This window comes from Dermacentor andersoni, chromosome 1 (assembly GCF_023375885.2).
Source record: "Dermacentor andersoni chromosome 1, qqDerAnde1_hic_scaffold, whole genome shotgun sequence".
NCBI lineage: Eukaryota > Metazoa > Arthropoda > Arachnida > Ixodida > Ixodidae > Dermacentor > Dermacentor andersoni.
The window spans coordinates 161,821,677-161,842,213 of NC_092814.1; the positions used below are offsets into that span (position 1 = coordinate 161,821,677).

Sequence of the window (20,537 nt, forward strand, 5' to 3'; positions counted from 1 at the left end):
ATGGTCGAGTGGGACCAACGGCGCACTCCTGCTGAGGCACCGCGTGTGGAAAAATCTTGCAAATGCGCTGCGAGCGAACAGGTTTGGGGTGGAGACTCGCTTCGCGGCACATTCAACGTAATTTCGCTGCGGGCGCTGAGACCGATTGCGCGCGTACACTCTTTATGATGGCGCTTTATTTGAGCTGCAACTTTATAGTGGCACCTTTTTGCTACGTATACATATTTTAGGCATGGGTTATACAACGCGGCATCTTCAAATTTGCTGTCGTTGTCAAGTGAGTCGTCTGCTAGCGAGCGCGCGTTCGTTGCGGACGCTGACTGACGCCCAGTTTTTCTCGCAGAAAGTCTGTGCAGTGAAATTTTTTATGGTTTTACTTGCGTTGGTGCGCCCGCGACTCTTGTCGGCCGGTACCAATTGTAGTTTTAGCCAAGTGAACCGCTATTTTTAACACTGTTCTCTAAAAGCAACACGTAATTTTTGCCACAGAAGCCACAGTAACACACACCCTTGGTGTATGTTCTTCTCTTACGTCCGCGTTTTTTGTTGCGCAAAAATACTGGAGTAATGCAACAGCTACGAAAGAAAATTTTGATATCGTGTCATTTTACGCGTTCTTCTTGTTGGTGGAATATCAATCAGGGACAATGATAAAAGAAAACAATATTATTGTAATAAACCAGGTTTATTGACTGCGTGGCGTGAAGAGATGTAAATGACCAACGTACTTCCGGGCACATAGACATATAGAGGTTGCGCCACATAACTTGAACCAAAGCTTTAAAAATGAAAGGCAGTCCAGACGCGAGTTGAAAAGAATGCATAATGTTGGCACTGGCCTAGAGTTACTCGGGCTATTTTTTATTTTCTCCTTGACTAACGGATTAGTTATGTTTAATTAATCAACTTTTTAGGTATTGGCTGCAGACCCCAGGTGTGATACGCAAAGTTGTAAAGCACCTTGAGAAACCTTTCAATAAATTGTTTCCAAATCGACACATCTCACGTGGTCCTTTTTTCCGCGTTCCAAAGAAAGCCCTCGAAATAAGAAATAAAATTGGAGGACGCTTAAGCTTCGCCTTCAAGAGTGGAACGCGATAGCGTTATCGCACCCCGTTCGCATCGCCTACTCAAACGCGCTACGCCAGCCAAACGTCGCGATCGGCAGAGATAGCCGGGCCCCGACGCACTATGAAGGCGGTCGCGATCATGGGGCGAGTGGCGCGCCACGTGTCGGGGCAGCGCCGTACATTGCGAGGAGGGGGTCTTCTGTGTTTGCCGCAAGATAGCTCTGCGTGTGTGGAGAGCGCAGAAGAAATTTAGCGGAAACGTACTTCGCTACTCGTGAAACTGCGACTTCTGTAAGTTACGTGGTCATAATTACCGATATACACCACAGTATAACTTTCTACGGCACGTTTCTAAGGCAACACCGCATTCACTATAGGCGATTTTGTCCCGCTTTGAAGGAACGAACTCGTGGCTGAGTGGTAGCGTCTCCGTCTCACACTCTGGAGACCCTGGTTCGATTCCCACCAGCCCATTGCAAGATGTTTCTTATTTATGAACTGCCTTCTGGGATTTATCGCGCACGGCCAACGCCGCTGACGACGCCGGCTTTTCTGCGACATGAGCTCCTTAACGCTGTCGCGTTAATACCACGTGACGGGGCGCTCGCACACTGTTATTGTGCTGCTCTCAAGCGTGCGATGGATGAACAAGGTCGGCTGCAGCGAGACTGGCCCGCGACTAGGCGTTATGCCTGGTGTAGGTATCTGGGCATGCGACTCTTATCGCATGACAGTGCAAATGCGTGCTGATGGCCGAGTGTTGCCGAAGCGATAAAGCGTCTAAGGCCACGAAAAAAAACACGAAAGCAGCATTTTTATTCTGCTTGAAAGAAGGAGAGGGCGAAGCACGTGGGAACGATGGACGGTGGTGACGGCTGCTACAATTTTGCCTTGGTACACAAATGACCTTGTAGTTTCGAATTGAACAATGATGCTACAACTTTAAACCTTAGGGCTCCAATAACGCGGATAAATCACACGGGGACAAAACTAACTAATGGTAAAAAAAACTTTCGCTATATTCAAGGAAGATTGCGCATCTCTTCTGCAGACTACGACTCTTTGCACTGGCCCCGCCTGCTCTCCTTCTCACACTTACTGTCTACCAGACGTTCTTTTTTGATCTCGCACCCCGCACGTGCGCATCGCTTCGTGGTCGCAGTATCGGGTGGCCGCGTCTGGCTTCACACTTGTGCACCGTGACCGGCGCGTCAGTTCCTGAGTGCGCCCGCCGGCTGTTCCAGTTTAAGGCCGAGCCAAACGAAGGACCAATTGCTCTTTTGGACCGCGGTCCGCGCATCACGTGATAGGTCGTTGCCAGTTCGTGCTGACCGCGTTGGTCCGCGCAAAACCGCGGCCCTCTCGGCCCATCAAATCGCCGTGGCTTTTCCCGCTTCAGTTTTGGCGGCGGACCGCATGCAAACCGCAGCGATTTTGGCGTAGCCAACGAATGTTGTCTGGATTTGACCGAAGACCTTCTGTTGCCAATCTAGTTTTCGGCTCAGCAAAAGCCAGTCGTTTCATGTCCGCCGTTCCGCCTACACGTGCGTGCAGCAGATATATTTTTTAAGCACCATGTCCTCTTGGAGTGACGAGGAGGTTCTTTATTTAGTGTCCCTCCTTGAGCAGTTCCCGGCTTTGTGGGACTCTAGCCGGAATGATTACAATGATAACGCGAAAAAGCGTTAGTGTAGCTGATTGGTCTGCTCTGCCGTTGCTATGGCGGTCCGCCGTGTGCATGTGCTCTGCGCCGGACCGGACCGCGGCGGGCCGTGACGTTGCATCACGTGACCGATCGGCTCGCAGACTTGGTCCGTCGTGTAGATCGCGCCTTACCGGATGTAGATCATACCTTATGTCACTCGTTTGAACAAATTCCAGCGAACTGCAATATATCCAGTGCTTCTCAGGCGCCCGTATCCCTGAGTGTTCTCCACAGAAACGCTATTTGACTATGACCAACGTTGAGCAGCAGATATGGCTCACTCCAATGAGGAAAGAGATATGGTTTTGGCTCTAGGTGCGTCAAGTGGGCATAGAAAGCGCGCAGTTGAGCTATTTCAACGCTGGCATCTAGGTACGCGTCCAAGCTCAATGACGATTGTGCGTGCATATGAAACGCTGAGACAGACTGGGACTTTTACGAAGAAACGACATAAATTTTCAATCTTGGGCGAGGGCGTGGAGGCAGATTTTCTGTTACAGTTTTCTTCAGACCCACATGCAAGTGTTCGTAGTGTGGGTGCTGAAGGTGGAGTGTCAAATTCTTCAGTGTGGAGAATACTTAAGAAGAAGCAACTTCATCCGTACCACGTGCAGCTGCACCAGATGTTGGAACCCCGCGATTTTCAAAATCGAAAGGACTTAGCAAACTGGATTATAATCAAGATGGAAGAGGACCCAGGCTTTGTTAACAGCATACTGTGGATCGATGAAGCTACCTTCTCACGTAATGCCCAAGTGAACATCCACAACGCTCACCATTGGAGCGACGAAAACCCTCGCTGGGTTTTGAAAACACATCGCCAATATCAGTGGTCGGTTAATGTGTGGTGTGGAATTTACGGTGGCACGTACTATCATTGGCCCCGTGTTTTTTGATAACACGCTTACAGGCGAAAGATACGTCAACGACATCCTTGATGGGGCGCTTGAGGATTTTTTTTGTGAAGTTCCATTGGCTAGGATCAAGGATATTTGGTATCAGCATGATGGTGCTCCCGCGCACGGCAGCAGCAAAGTTTGCAGGCGGCTGCATGAAGTATTCCCGCAGCAGTAGATTGGACGGCATGGGCCCATTGCTTGGCCGGTACGGTGGCCAGATTTATCTCCCCTCGATTTCTTTCTCTCGGGCTACGTCAAGGATCAAGTATACCGGACACCAACCACAACATCAGAGAACCTAAAAGAAAAACTAAGACAAATCAGCAACTCCATCCCTGTTACTATGATCAATTGATCATAGTATCAGGTCTAAGGCACGCCCAGCTCGCCTGTAGTTACCGGAATACCAGACACGTTCGACGCTGCGACAGAATGCTCGCGACGCACGCGGCTTCGATAGCTCTCGCTTGGGGTCTACTGCCAAGCAGCCGGCGGAGAGTTTGGAGAGGCTTCGTGCGTACGCTCCTAGAGAACCGGAAGTCGACGACACGACGTGCCATCATGATGCAGAACCAGTGAAGGCGGAGCTTAGCCCCGATCACTTGGCGAACGAGTTGAGGAGAAAATACATGACAATGGAGGAGCGTAACTTGTAATCATCCGTAGCTCTCCTAATATGAGATGTTTCACACAAATTGTGGTGCGAATGATTAACTTTAACTGTACCCTACTCGCCTACAAAATTTGTACGAACCGTTTCAGGGGCCCTTTAAGGGGAAAATAAAAACTAGCCTGAGTAACTTTAGGCCAGTGCCAACATTATGTATTCGATTCAACTTGCGTCCAGAGTGCCTTTCATTATTAAAACTTTGGCTGAAGTTATGTGGGACAACCAGTATATCAAAGACGTAAGTGTAAGAGAAATATCAAATATTCCAAATGCACTGTTTGAAGAAGTGAAAACTCCAGACCGGAACAAGCGTGTTTCTTTTAAAAGCTGCACCAGCCCCAGGTGAACCAATCAACTTTCCGAGAAAAGGAATCAAGGCAACTATTGGACGTTAATATGAACACAGTGTCAGGGAAAAGATATTGCATATGTACTCAGACTGAATCGGGGAGACCGGGAAGTCTTTACCAATGTAATCTCCGTGGCTTGTCTGGCGATCTCCTTCAACGTGCCAGCAGGCGAAGTGAAGTAGAAACATATATAGTCTATGATCGAATGGTGTTTTCTATTCAGATCGTATGCGGCTTCAGAATTGACTATTAAAAGACCGCTCACCAGGCCCCATAGCAAATGTTGGTTATATGCTGGAGGTTGATACGTGTCCTCTAGGGAGCGTTCTGCCACAGACATTTTTCAAATCGCCTATTAATAGCCGAGATAGAAATATTTCAGTGCCGCGAACCCATGATTTCAGCAGGCGGGCTCCACAGCCAAGGAAGACGCTCTCTCCACTCGCCCCGTCTAGCCTACGCAAGCGAAATTCCTTCCCTGCGTTCTCCCATACCGGACCTCGAGGATCACGTGACGCAAACGTCACAGGCCCCGCCTTCGTTTTTTTTTTTTTGCTCCTCGCTTTGCTTTTTTTCCAGCGCTACGCATTTTCACCGACGGCGTCGCGCGCGAGCTGTTGTCTCCTTCGCGCAGCGCACCATTTTGCGCACTGTGTACAAGGAAACATGACTATAGCGCTATAATTGCTACACGATTACTGAGGCAGAACAAGCGGATCGCAGAGCGTGATCACGCGCTGGAGCACGGTAGAAAATGGCGTAGTTTCGGTACCCGCGCACGTGACCGCACGACCATGGGAACAAGCAGACTAAGCGAAAGTACATTTCCATTGCTTCGGTGCGAAGTAAAACAAAAAACACGCAGCCATTCCGTTTGTGTGTTTTATTATTTCTCTAAACTTCAATTCGTCAATTCAAGCAACAGATTGCACAGATAACAGATGTTGTCCTGAATAATTCTCGAAGTCACGTGTCACCACGAGCGACGTCACACTGCGGACACGATTACGTAGGCGCAGGAGCCCGACTACGTCACCGTCCCTCTCCGGGTGGATTCGCCGCGAGTGAAGAGTGAATCGGCATTTGGATTGAAATTTCAAGCCTTTCCGCGGCGCGTAGCGATGTAATACTTCGTAGACATGATTGTTATCGCGCAATGTGCTCTGCGCTTGTCAGCTCAAAATGGCCAGACCTGGTGAGGGGCCCTTTAAGTATTATCGAATGGCCGTTTCCGTTGGAATCTAACGCATAACTGCACTTTTGAAGTCTCGAAGGTGAGGGGCCGATGCAAGTGAGGACTCTTATTCCGAGTGATTGTGCTGCTGGAGAGCCGTGGCTGTTGGGCAGAGGCGCACCAGTTCCTGCTATTCTGCTGAACCAGTCCGCAGCTGTCATTCGGTATAAATGCCCCAATTGTGGTCACCCTGTATATCTGCTAACATGATTTAAGCAAGGAATACATTTTTTTGAGTCTCGCCATGTCTGCAACGCATTAAAACTGGGTGCCCAACGTGGTACCACACGTTTCTTCAACGAACACAGCAGATCTACTAATATCTCTACGTGTATGAGAGGCATGATGTTTCTTTAATTGCTTCATTATTGTCCTTTATGATAGTGCACCGGATAACTGAAAGCAGCCGTTAATAATGCAGAATAGTTGAGCGGACGTACAGTTGGTCACGGCATTACATTTAGGTATGAAATATAAGATAAGCGTAACATGCTTTTCTCATAAATCAGACTCGAGAATAATTTCTCTCGTTTACATCCCTGAAAAAAGCTGAAGGACGTAGCTACCTAATCTTTTTGTATTTGTTAATTAAAAAATTGTGGCGTTTTACGTCTGGCGATATGATTATGAAGCACCTTGTTCAATTCTCAGCACCTGGGTTTTTTTTAAGTGCACCTAAACAGAAGTACGTAAGTATTTTTCCATTTTGTTCCCATTGAATTTCGCAACCTGGTTTGAACCCGTGAGCTCGAGCTTAGCAGCGCAACACCATATCCACTGTGTAGTCAATGATTAAGCTACCAGACCGCGTTCTTTTGTTGTTGTTGTTGTTAAGCATGGAATGGACAAAAAAAAATACTCACGGCTTACGGGCCAAAGATTAGCATGTATGGTGGCTACCTAAAACTTTTCGGCGCCCGAGGTCCGACCGCAATGAAGGAACCCTATAGGGGTTGAGGGACGGACTTCGGGATGAAAACAAAACTTGGGAGGGTTTATTTTACATTATATACAGAGAGGTGAGAGTCAAGTAACAGTAGTACAGTCATTACGGGCCGGCAGCAACTCGGACGCTGCGGCCCGCGGCAAGAAGTTCGAGAGAGGTGAATCAGGGAAATCTCTGGTCTCTCTGGAATGCTTCTTTTAAACCCTTCGAGCAATGGAAGTCGCGTCATGTTCGGCCAATGGGAGAGTCCGCTCCGATGACGCCACCTTCGGCCAATGGTAGGCACCCGTGCGGTGATGTCACACCCGGCGGCTCCCCGCGGTCTTGCCTTGCTGTGGTGCAATGCTCTCTTCAAAGGCGGCGAAGGGGGGACGATTGGGCTCCATTGTTCGAGGGCCCACCTGCTCCCGGTGGTACGGCCCCACTGTGGTGGCAAATGCCTTCTTCAAAGGCGACCGGTGCGACGCTGCCAGGCCTTCCCGGTACATCACAGCCGTTTGGCTTCGGGACTCACGTTACCTGGAACAGTGCCGGGCTATCCCCTCGCTTTCTGGAAGAACCAAGCAGTGAATAGCTACCGGCGGCGAACGAAGTGGGGGCCTTCAACTTGTTTGCACGTGCGCTTCTCTGGAATGTGTCATCCATGCTTCTGCATTCCTTACGTAGCAGTGGCGCGATTCGATGTGGTCCGGGGGAACTCGAAGTAGGCGCAGGAAACAGCTCCATATCTAACAACCCTTACCAATTACTCCGCATTCTGTTGCGCGATGAAGACGGAAACATGAACGGAATGTTGTACTGCAGTTTTTTTCTTCTTTTTCTATAAGAATGTTTTCCGTAAATCTGAGTATAGGGCGCCGGATGGGGCAGATACGTTTTATTTGTTTGAAGCGGCAAGCAGGAAATTTAGGAAATTTACATGTTTCCCGTCTGCGTTTCGTAAGACCTACTCATGGAAAACTGTATGCGCAAAAATACACACGAAAGATGCATTCTGCTTGAAGACCAAGAAAAATATTTGTTCTCCATAGGGAACCGTACAATAACATAGTAGAATAAAAGCCGACACTGCGGCCGAAATGCACGCGCAATTACCGAGTGGAAAAAAAGAAAAGAAAATGGAATGAAGTAAAGAAGAGAAAGAAAGGCATCTATTCCTAAGGCACAAATACAATTTACATCCAATTATAAACACCGTTTGAACGGTCTGAACGCATATGCCAATGCGCGAAGTAGTACGAATTACCGTTCCGAGAAATATCGTCAGCAGTTTCCAACGGCGCGACCTTGATGCGGCGCAATCCACTTCGATCGCAGCGCTGCCACAGTATTTTTCGTCGTCGCGCGCCTCACTGCAAAGCATGCGCCGTCCCAGCCGTTTGTCCCACTCAACCGTATTCTACGAGAAGAAAGGGGGTTAACCGAGGGGCCCGATTTTTATTAATATAAGAAGCCAACAAACACTGACACTAAGGACAACATAGGGGAAATTACTTGTGCTTAGTAAATGAACTAAAGAAATTATAAATTAATGGAAATGAAGGTGGATGAAGAAACAACTGGCAGCAGGTGGGGAACGATCGCACGTCTTCGCATTACGCGTGCCATGCTCTAACAATTGAGCTACCGCGGCGCCGTTTCCCCATCCACTTTCTTGGGTATGTATGTTTCCCCGTAGAACCCTGGGAGTGTTAGCCAGCGCCACCACTCACAAACCTTGGCGGCGGATCTGGAACAGCCTTTCTACGGCAGGCGTCCCGGGAACGTGATCTTTTTGGGTGAAGGCAACTCGTCAATAAACCCACACATGCTACCTGAAAGCATCAATGCTACCGGATTCGAGACCTAGTTATGTAATAAACGAGGGTCTCGATATATCTGCGACGGGGAGAGAGTCCGCCGCGCGCTGTGTTTTCGCGGCTTGGTTCTCGTTGATGCGAGAGGCAGCACGAAGGTCAATTCGCTCGCTGCTGCTGCCGCGCTTCCTCACTCCAGCGTTTTGACAGCGAGTCTCCGGGATCATCGAGCGAGAGGTGTTCATATTTGCTTATGCGCGCATGACACCATGCTTGTTAATTTAGTTAATATGCCTATGTTTACAAGTTGACACGGCCGATAAAACTACTATTGTTACTTCTTATAGTTGTCCACTAATTTGTTATCGCAATCGATGCTTCGCCTTTCGGGCGAAACTGCGACTTTTTTTCTTCAAATATTTTGTGAGAGATCCGGCTACCCCAAAGTCCAGTTCACTGTAACCCGGCCGTGATTGGTGTCTCGGCTCACGGTACCTGTCGGTACAAGCTTCGTCGAGGTCGATATATAGACAGATCAAAACAGTTACCATACGCGATGCAGACGGAGGAAACGACGACAAAAGGAGTGCATATGGAAAGCGCGAAAGCATGTGCGAAGGTCTGACTTATTTATTAGCCTCCGGAAGGCACGCACATCGTATCGGCTATATACGCGTGTTCGCGCATTCAGACACGCAGTTCGGATTCTTGTACACGAACTTTGTACACGTGCTTGCGGTAAGTTGCGCGTCTGGTCGCCTGCGGTCCCGAACTCAGCTTCAAGGGCTGTGATCTCAGGACCAATCACTGATCAGTCACCCGTACGAACACACTCGCGGCAAGCGTTCCGCGACGGCTTCGGCGCGGTGAATTTTCGTCGCGGCCTCACATGGCGCCCATTAATTAGGCCTAATCGGCGGCGCTTCGTCTGGTGTCGCCGATTGTGGTTACGGTTTGGTGCCTAGTTGGCACATATCAATCCGCAGCAGCCGCAAAACACTCGAAAAGCCGACAAACCACATCGCCAAAGAAAACGGGTGTACGGGATGGCACGACGTTGTTCACGGCCGCCATCTTTGCGACACGCCGTACAGCGGGCCTCTCGTCCCGGACGCAGTTGTAGATATCTTTTCGTAGCTTCGACAAACCCGCCACGCGACTATAGCGTTGGATTTACATTGAGGGCGCGAAAATGTCATGTGCAGCCGCATATTTGCACGGACAGCGGATGGAAATGGATAAAGCGGGATGCGTCAGTACAGTGAGCTAACTAGCCGTGGCCCTCCCTATTCCAGAACCTTCGACAGGTGGCAAACGACGCCGAACCCGACATTGAAAAGGCGCCTGCTCTGCACCGTCGGCGCGGTGACCGTGTCGACACCCGCTGCGACAACGATGGATACGCGCTGGATATGCTGCGCCGAGCGGTGAGGTTGTCACGTGATGCGCGGTCTGCGCTTTCGTCTTTGTCGCAGATTGGCCTTAACGAGCTAGCAGTAACCCTAAGAACCCACCTGCCATAAGGATGGGGAAACCCTTCTGTCTCCCGGGGAAAACTGCGGAGAAAAATTTCTAAGCAGTAGAAGATTGCCATGAAGTCAGTATATGGCCCACTATTATATTCTCAGTTTCCGTCTATTGCGACACACTCTCGACACGGAGAGGTATCATTTGATACTATTCTTATGTTCATACGACATCTACACGTTACGCAACAGACCGTAAGCTGAATTGGTATTCAGGTCAACATAACTGCACTATTTCTTCAGCCTCAGAAGAAAAAAAGGAAGCTCACTTGATCTATTCAAAAGACATTCTATGGATAAAAAATTTTTAGAAAAAGAAGAAATTATTATTTTCCAGACCTTCGTATGCGAACTGAGCTGTAATCAGTGCAGTTGTACTAATTTGTGTTCCTTTTAATAAGGGTGGACCCTCCTGTAAATTTTGATGCATAGATACCGAAGTTACTGATAGCTAGCAACAGATTGATAGCAGATGCCTGAGCATGTGCAGCTAGTAACGTAGCCAGAAAATTTGAAGCAGCAGAAGCTTGATGTGGGCGAGTTGGTTGAGCATACTTGATGAAAAAAAGAGAGCGCTGTCTGTCGTACTTGTTGTTCTTTCGTCCTCGTCTTCGTAGCGCTCTCTTTTTTCACCAGAAAATTTGTTTGGGGAGAGGGGGGTCACCGACTTGACTATGGACCATGAGGGGGAGGAAAAGAAGGGGGGGCTGAGACGGCTGTACACAAACACACACATTTCCGGGGGGGGGGGGGAGAGCCTGCTGTCCCACTCCCTGGTTACGCCACTGATGTGCAGCACCCATGGTTTTCTTGCTCATAATTTATTAGCATTAAACTTTGTGTTAGATATCCTCATATATGATATTCGGCAGATTTTTTTCTCTCTCTCCATTCCAAATTTACTATTCGGTATTCGCAGATTCCTAGTTTATACTGCCAAGGTTTTCAGCGCTAGTCTCAATCGTTCATAAAACTACCTACGACACGTATTTAGGTTAGGTTTGTATGGGGTGGACATCACATCCTTCAGAAATTCCCTACAAACAACACCTTCAAAAATCTATACCTAATAGAACATACAAGCACCTGTCGCAAGTCAGCGGAGCAATTATTATAGTGGAATCTGCAAGACTTAATGATAAATAATTCATATACAGTGTGTAAACAAGGCAAGAATAAAATCACGCGTTGTGTGGAGGATAAGCCCACAACTCAAGTGGACTAGAGTAGCGCACCATAACGCTTCTGTATAGGAGCGCAATTGCCCGATATATGAGTAGGACTTTTTGTTTTATGATGTAATAGGTAATTTCGATAAATTACTTTCTCGCTACGTTGAATATGAATAAGGCTCAGTTATAGTGGTGGAATATCAGAGTGCCCAAAACTGAGCTATATGTGAGTCTTGTTGTTTTTGACTGGAGTTTATTGGTGCAAGGGCCAGAAGGGGCCAGAGAGCGTCAAGGCTATATAATAATAGACTGTCGATCTATGTGAGTCTTCGAAAAATAAGAAAAGGCGTGGAACTCGAATTACAACTGAAATAACGTTTACTAGTTTTCTATAAGCTTTCGTTCTATTCGCTTACGCTGACAATTATTCTATCACAAATAGTGTAAAAGGAAAAGAAATTCCCTGGTCATCATGAACACTGTTCCGCTAGAAACTAGAAGCGAAAATCTTCTATAGATGTGAGTGGCTATCTGATGAGCGGAGCTGGATACATATCCTGTGAGTTGACAATAACGAATGAAATGTTTCCTGATGTTTTCAGTACTGACAAATGTGTGACAAATATATTAGCCATCGATTTTTAAAAAAAATAAAAGCTCTAGCATCTTAAGTGAGACGTTATATCTGGTTCGTTTGACGCTGCACAGCTCCTTTCGGAGCACACTGACGTATCGTGCATGTTTACAGTTAATGTTAGTAAGTAATGCCAATTGTCTGATTTATTATAAAACTCACTGTGACATCCGACTACAGTGTTCGTTTAGTTTTCAAAGGTCACATTTTTTTTCCCCGTTTTAGAAGAAGGCCAAGCAGGTCGAGCGCTTGCACTCACAGTTGACGAACGTGTACTTCGCTCGAAAGCCCAAGTCGGGGTACTCGTCGTTGGCGCGGAAGCGTAGCACCATGACCGGCCCGTCAGAAGTCGCGATAGGTGGTCGAAAGGTGTTGCCGTTGTACACGTCCACGCGCGAACCGTTGCCGTCGAGCAGCTCGACGTAGGACCATGGTGAGAGCTGGAAGTCCGTGAAGACGAGCTGGACGAATCCACGGCTGTCCAAGTTGCGCAACGTGTGCTCTACGCTGTAGTCGCTCGGGTAACCGACCGGAAAGTGTGGCGACTCCAGGAAACCTGATGCGCCGCCCTTGTGCTGGTAGTCCACTTGTCCAACGTGTACGTAGAAGTTACCTGCGGCAGTGAGGGAATAAAGTTCGTCTTGGCAACCTTTGACCATACCTTGTTGCACTGGCGGATCCAGAGGTAGGGCCCTGCCCCCCTTTTCTGTATACGCTTTGATAAGGGTCCACCCTGGAAGCTACCCTGAATCCGCTTTGTCTGCACAATTAAGGACCGCGGCGCCGACCCTTATATATGCACCTGAGCCAGCCCAACACCTCCCAAGATAACAGGAGGCAGACCGAGAATAAGGAATCGACGTTGGGCTAGTTGGTGTAGCATTTGGACTGGCTTCCCCGCCTAAATGCAACACTAACTAGCCCGACGTCGATCCCTTATGAAGTTCATTTCTTTTACATCGGCCGTTGTACCTACGTAAAAAGTGCCTCTAGCGGCCAGTCACGCGGCAATTTTGCGTGTATTCGCGGACTTCTTTCACGCTCGGAAAAACACGTTTATGTAGCATGCACTGAGCAACAGAAATCTGTAACGTGTGTTTTTCATGTTGCTCTGCAATTTTCTCATTGACACTTTTAATCGAATTATCTTATTTGAGACGTTCATTAATTAAGACAAATTATGTGATTAGGTGGAATGCAAAAAGTAATCTGAGTATCTCCAAGCGACGGAAAATCCTTGGTTCTGTCCAGCTATGTAGCATTGCATATTTTTAAATCTTTGTACATTATAGTTGGGACACTCTGTATGCAGTGTGCGCGGTTTTGGACCTTTTTGAAGAATTATTGGCACCCAGCATTCGTAGCTCGTGAGTGCATGGATTTGTGCTAGCTGTCCACTATGCTCTTTCCGAGCGTGATCAGTCCCTTAATGATGTTCCGCATTGTTGCCCTTCACTCGCCAAGTTCCGGTCGGAGAAGGTGTCCTAGCTGAATGGACGCTGGTCCACATTGCAAGACAAAGACAGAGAGGGGAACGAGGAAAACTAACAATGGGAACGACCTTTGGTTTCCGCCTAACTTTCAAAACAATCGCGAATCGTTTAGCGCCGGTGTCCTCCGCTCCGCCGACATCAGAGCAACGTTACAAAACTGCAGAAAGCGGCCAACGTCAATGGATCGGTGCGTGAATCTAATGCATGGATTTACACGTTGCACGGCTTTCAGTGCCGACGCCGTTGTGCCAGCGCGACAGCAGTCTTGCATATTGCATCAAGCACACACCGCCAAGTAAACTCCTCTCGCCTGTCCGTCACGTTCGTGGGAGTCTGCACCGCTGCATGTGCTTATGAAGCACCTACGGCGGTACGCGCTTCTACTCGCGCCGTTGCGTTTTGCAACCGTCGTCGGTGTGCCAGCGCGTGGCGAAGCCTTTCTGCCGCCGGAGCTGGACGTCGTAGCTTTTGGTGCGGAATTTCCATAGCGCGCGTTTTTCACGCCGCGCTTGAAGGCAAGAGTGGCGCGCGCCGTGTGCGCTCAGCCTTGAAGGTCGACTCACCGATCGCGGTGAATTCTATGCTGAAGGCGTCGGCGTACGAGTAGCTGTACAGGAAGTCTATGGAGACTAGCTTGGTCTTGGACTCGTACTTCTGGATCGTGTGGTTGGACCTGATGCCGCAGAATTCTTGGCCAGACTTCCCAACTGTTGGTTCTTTAACCCACACGTAGTCGCACCTGTGGAGGAAAGAAAAATGAAATAATAATAATAAAAAAGTGTACCGTTCGTTAATAGTTCAGCACATAAACTGCGCGAGTGGCTCTTGACGAGAAACAAGAGTATTTGCCATGGATGAGCAGGAGAGAGAACGCGTGTGCGTTCGTAATGTCGCTCGCACATACGTCACGGATGTTGCGCATCCATGGCGTGCGTGGACATGAGCGACAAAAGCCGTTATGTTGAACGCGTCCAGATTGTCGTGCAGTGTATACTTTTACCCTCAAGGATATGTCCTCGGCGGCGTAGTCGCAGGTATAACCCGGCAGCTCAATATTGAGTTTCATTTCCCGCTCTTCAGTTCACATTGCTCCATGGGCTTCTGATTTTCATAACGTCTTTTGATTGGCTCGTATGTTTATAATACCTTTAACCTCGCCCATTTTCAAGCTGTGCCTTCAGCTGTGTTTAATGTTTAGTGGATCCGTGAAGCTGTCTTCCATTAATTATTGCTTTGGAACGCTCTAATTTTCGTCCTGCATTGTCACTGTTGTTGAACAACCGCTGCATAAAATAATGATAATCATAAAACAGGAAGACAACGTAAACATTAGCCAAATTTCCTTTGCGCAACAGTCGGAGACTCTATCGATCCAATGCCTAAGAGAGTGTAAATGATGCAGCAACTGGCTGGAAGGAACTTTCATAATTACTTGTGACTGTACTTGTATACGTACGTTTTCATTAACAGCACCTTTACAGGTGGGTAATACTACAGGTAAAGCTCATCCACGGCGACGCAACATTACGCGTTTTGCCATGGATAGGGAACTGCCGTTAATCAATATATGTATATATACCCCCGGCAAGCTTTGTGTTCTTCCCATGTAAAGAAGTTTTTGGCTTTTTGGTTGCAAAAGCATTTACGTGTGTCTACGCTATGTCGGAGTGAAAAGCCTTGCATTTTAAATATGCTCATTGGTTGTGAATAGGTACCTTCCAAAGTAAAACACAAACAGGGGAAACGACAATCGGTCTGTTGGTTGCGGTGAAAGTTGAGACCGAGACTTTTAGGTCATGCAAGGGAAGTGTAGACACTCGATGCAAGTGCGTCTGACTTTTCTAATGATTCGAGCTAAGTCGACAAATAGCCTCTCGACTTTCACTCTTGTCTAATTTTATTGATTGATTTCCATTTACATATATAATAAACACTTTACACTCAACAGCCTTACCTGCGTTGCCGTTAGACAGTGAACATGTATGACAAGAAGGACAAGAAATTAGGTCGCTTAGACGTTGTAGAAAATGGCAGCACAGGCCTTTCTGCGCTAAAGAAAGAACACACCTAGTACACGGTCACTGGTCGCCTTGCGAAGATCTCCTGAGAATAGCAAACGTCAATAACCCCGCTATGGCACAAGTCATATGCGATACAAGTTCTTCGTAACCTTCTAAATTCAAGGCGGTATGTTTTATCGATGACGAAATGCCATTTCCTGCCTTTTCCCTGAAGAAAGAAAGAAAGAAAGAAAGAAAGAAAGAAAGAAAGAAAGAGAAGACAAATTCCGGCAGAACCCATCTCGCGATGACTACCGACGCTAATGCGATCAACATTCAACCAATGTAGTGTCATACCGTATTGCTGAAGACACCTTTATTTAGAATCTGTAGTGATCGTTCTGAAGCTTCCAGTGGATCGGCTATATGCGACATACACTGTCTCCGGGACTGGCTCACTTTGCCATGATACTCGCTTGGCAGGGTCTGTGATGGCCATGACGGCATGACGACGACTGTATGATGACGCAGTGACGACGATGAAATGACGGAATGATGCCGTTGGAATGACGAATGCGGTATGACGACGACGGCGTGACAACAATTGGATGACGTTGCTGAAATGATGGCGATGGTACAAAGACAGCGTGACGGTAACGGTATGGCGAACGTCAGATGACGACGATGGTACGACCTCGGGTGGCATCACTACCACGGCACATACCAAGTGACCCAAGCTCAGACAACTTGGATCACCGGGTCGGCGTATAAGACAGATATACTCAAAGTGCCTGAAGTAGGCAAAGAATGCTAATCGCATTAAACGATTCGGGTGCATGTCGCCAGCATCCCAAGTCGCGCACCACAGGATGTCATTCACAGCACGCGCCGTGCATATGCCGGTCATGTGTCTTGCGTGTGCAAGGGTTGCGCGACTGACTTGTGATGTGAATTATGTAAATTCAGTCTGAGATTGCGCGCCATAGGAGGAACAGAACTTTATTTTGTCACGATTTCTGTGGGTTACAACTTAGCCTAATCTTGCTTGTCGTGCATTACACGATGTGCAATGTTTAGTTGCCTTTTTGCGAATGAACGTTATCGTTATTTTTGCTCTGGAAGAGCCATTGTAAACCAAGTATATAGTTTCTGGTTTTTCATAAGGCATCGCCATGGCCTGGCATTACCGGAAGAATACGCGAAAACTGCCTGAACAGCACGGCCTGCCATTGTTTATTTAACGTACGTGGGACGCACTGCAAACCGCTTTCGCTTGCACTGTGGGATGTGGTGCACGTAACTGCCGTGCAACTGTTAACCCTCGCGTAGCGAAACTTGTTCAATGCAGACACTTTTTTTGTGTATGTCACTTTGTCCCTTTATCATCGTTACGCAATTAGCCGGAAGGCGTCATTACAACACGGGCATGCCTATGCAGGGCGCAGCTCGAACATCATTAAACGAAATACAGGGGCCCTATAACGTAAAACTATTCCAATAAGATTTCATTCCAATCCTCTGACGTCAAATCTGCGTAACCGCCGACGCAGGCATCGGGCGGTCACCCGCAGGGTTGTCTGAACTGACAAATCAAACGCTCTCCTCGTTCATAGGAGGTCACATTTGGTTGCTTGAAAAACGCATAACATTGCCTACACTGAGCGGCTTGTCTTATCGAATTGGCTGACAAGAGGCGAGGAGCACGCTCAAGTAAAGAGGGATTCGGTGGGGCCGAGCCACTGCACTGAAAATTGATAATCGCATGAAGAGGGTGTTGCTGCCGTCTGTGATCGGTCCGCTTTCCCTTACTCAGTTTACGGTGGCTCGTCGACAATCGCGGCGGCATGCAACGAAAGCTTAAGAATGACGCTAAAACGGATCCTCAGCAAAGAAGAGTTGGCAGAACGAGGTCGTAAACGTGCCGAAAATGCTCAGAAACTTTATACGGCCACGCAAAAGTTTTTCTATACGCAAATAAGTCCATGCTCTCCAGCAGGCGCGAGTGGCCAGTGTCTGAGCGATCGGCGGCAGCCATCTTTTATTCCTTTCCGAACGGGGCAGCCTGCGGCTATTCAGAAGAAAATTCAGATTTGTTCGGCATATTAATGCGTCTTTAACGCGTACATGTCACTTTGACGCAGTGAGTTTTTGCGGTTTTGTGACGTCGCTTGACGGGCAGGTGAAGTTGGTGCAGCCCGAAAACATTTGACCAATAGCCGAGGGCTAATGGCGAAAAGGCGTCGAATCAAAAATAGCCATTTTTCTTTTGTTCGGTCAAATCATGCATAATCAGTGTGTACACGTCATATCAGATGGGGAGCTATCGCCGTTTTCGTGACGTCGCGTGACAGACAGGTGAAGTGGAGGTGGTCCAAAAAAGTTTTTGACCAATCGCGGAGGGCTGATTGCAGAAATGGAATAGAAAAGTTTGGAATAGTTTTACGTTATAGCGCCCCAGTTCCGTTCATGAATTGACCGCGGACGTGGAAATTTTGTATGGAAGCTACAAGAGCGCAGAACGTGCACCGTTTCTTTTCCAACTAGGCTCTTGTCGAAAAAAAAAAAAGATCTTTTCAAAACTGTGCGTGCACTGCCGACCTTGTTTAGGTAAGAAATCAGGATATGATCTGTGGCGATTATACTTGTCGACAAAGAAAATATTCCTTCCACGGAAACGTTCGAAAAGTTTCTCCTTTATTTCTCTCCTCCCCGAATAAATGGTTCAGTGAAAAAAAAAACAAGGAAAGAAAAAGAAGAATGAGGGAGTAGGCCAGCAGGTGAGAGTGGCCAAATAGAGGAAAGTTGGCTGGACGTGTTGAATTGGGGCACTTCGCGGCCGGCTCAATTTTAGCGGGGTTTACTATGGATGGTGTATCGCGATCGATGGAGAAGCAGGAAAGGTGCGGTGCGACTTGAAACACGGCAGCGGACTTCAGCTTAGAACCAGGCAGAAAAGCAAAGCTACAAAGCCATCAGTCGACTGCCCGCTTTGGCCGCCCGGCTGGCTGGCCTGGGTAAATTGATGAAGGCCAGAGAGCGGCGCGCGCTCTCTACACTAGCGCGCCTTGTTGCCTGCTGACATCGCTTCCCTCTTTGAGGACACTCGCCCACACCAGGGCACTGAACCAATAGCTGTCCCTGCTTGTACTTGGAAAGCGACGTGCCGGTGAAAAAGAGAGGGAGAGAGGCTGAATCAAGTGGGAGAAATGCCTTCACGCTGCCTCCTTTCTCAGAGCAGTTTCGTTTCCGTGCTTGTTTTATAAACAGAAATGAAAGAACATCGATTTAAGAGGTGACAGAAAAGGAAAAAGAAAAAGCGAGTGGGAAAATAATAGAGAGAGAGAGAGAGAGAGAGAGGAGGATGAGGGAGGTGGAGCAGTCTGGACGCGGAGGGGGGCTAAGCATGAAATATATAAAAAAAGCAGCGAAAAAGTTTTTGTGCCCCGCCTTCTTTTATCTTTCTTCTTTCTACCCCGTTTTTCTGCTTCAATGGGCGCCTGTCGACTTGGTAATCATGGTCTGGAACCCGCAGTACTAGTGCGCGACGAAAATTTAATTATATCGCGTTCATTGCGACCGCATTCGCTTTTGATAGGACTTCATTATCTTTGCTTTCCTTTTGGGTGGAATTCATTTTTGAACAGATTTTTCTGCGTTGTCAGTGGCTTAATTATTTTGAACTTCCACGCCACGTGTTGTGTAGCTGCACTGAAATTGTGGCAGTTGTTTAATAGCTACTACACGTAACGTTGTCTTCGGTGCAGTTTGTACCACACAAAAAATAATAAATAAAGTAAATGAACTAAAGCAAAAGAAAACTTCGATGATTCGCGCTAGTGTGCGGTATAGCAGCAGCGTCAGCCAGGTCGTAAACCCATGTGAACACTACACATACTGTTGCTCTCTTCGGCTTCGCTGACGGGCTACGCCAGCACTGTAGCCTTACCACAGTTCCTTCGTGCCGAGCCGGTCGGCCTCAGCGAACGTAAGGCTCAGCCCCGTTTTAGCGAACCAAACTGCGGGACGGCGCATAGCGTGGTGCCATTCCTCGTGACGAACCGCTCCACCCAGGCGCCGGAGAGAGGTACGCGGCGGCGACCATCAGACCGATGCGGCCACATAAACAGCGCACGCTTTGCCAACGTCGTCGTAACTACCATACAGTAGCTTTGTAGCACAGCTAGCACGGTCTTCCCTTTACGGCTGTCCGGCCGCCGTGTTCTGTCGGGCGCATTTGTCCTCCTCGACCGACACTCCGGTGACACGTTGTCATGTGCGAGCCATTTCTTTTGTTCGGCGACTGTGTTCTTTCGATGCAGGAACACATTGACGCTGATCTAGGGCAATAAAAGTTTGGTTCGGGCTCGTTGGTTCATTTCGTAAGTACCCGCCATGGTGGCTTAGCGTCTATGGTGTTGCGCTGCTAAGCACGATGGTCGCGGGATCAAATCCCGGCCGCGGCGGCAGCATGTCGATGGGGGCGAAATGCAGAAAAAAACGCCCGTGTCCCATGCATTGGGGGCACGTTAAAGATCCCCAGGTTGTCCAAATTATTCCGGAGTCCTCCACTACGGCGTGCCTCATAATCAAATCGTTGTTTTGGCACGTGAAACCCCATAATTTAATTTTAATTTCGTAACTATAGGCCAAGGTGCCCGCATGGGCGGCGCCCGTTCTGTTTTACGTGTCCCATCTAACTGACCAGAATATTATCCTATTGATTCGATTCGGTGCTCGAGTCGAATAGTCCCTACGCGAATTGTTTTCGCATACTTCACGTGATGAAGTGTGGTGCATCAAGCGTGAAACTGAAACGAAAGTGCGACATACGAAATGATAGTAGACTGCGTCGCTCAGATTTTCGGGCTAAACTGCTGGATCATTACTCAAATATCAAACATCGCACAGACATGGCATTCGGCACGCACTACGATTGTGTCGTAACAAAAACATGATGCGCTATTTGAACGTCATTTATCCTTTGTCTCTGAATATTTGCCGCAAGGTATTATATACACACCAGCATGTGTTGGCGTACTTTG

At 48.0% G+C, this 20,537-nt stretch overlaps 1 protein-coding gene across 1 annotated transcript in view; it reads right to left on the minus strand.

Moving 5' to 3' along the window:
- Culd (CUB and LDLa domain) overlaps positions 1-20,537 on the minus strand; it is a 223,478-nt gene that overhangs the window by 21,859 nt on the left and 181,082 nt on the right. The window contains exons 5-6 of the mRNA XM_050194991.3: positions 14,059-14,234; positions 12,262-12,615 (exon numbers count right to left, since the gene is read on the minus strand). Coding sequence (XP_050050948.1) covers positions 12,262-12,615; positions 14,059-14,234 — 530 coding nt within the window. The remainder of the gene's footprint in view (positions 1-12,261; positions 12,616-14,058; positions 14,235-20,537) is intronic.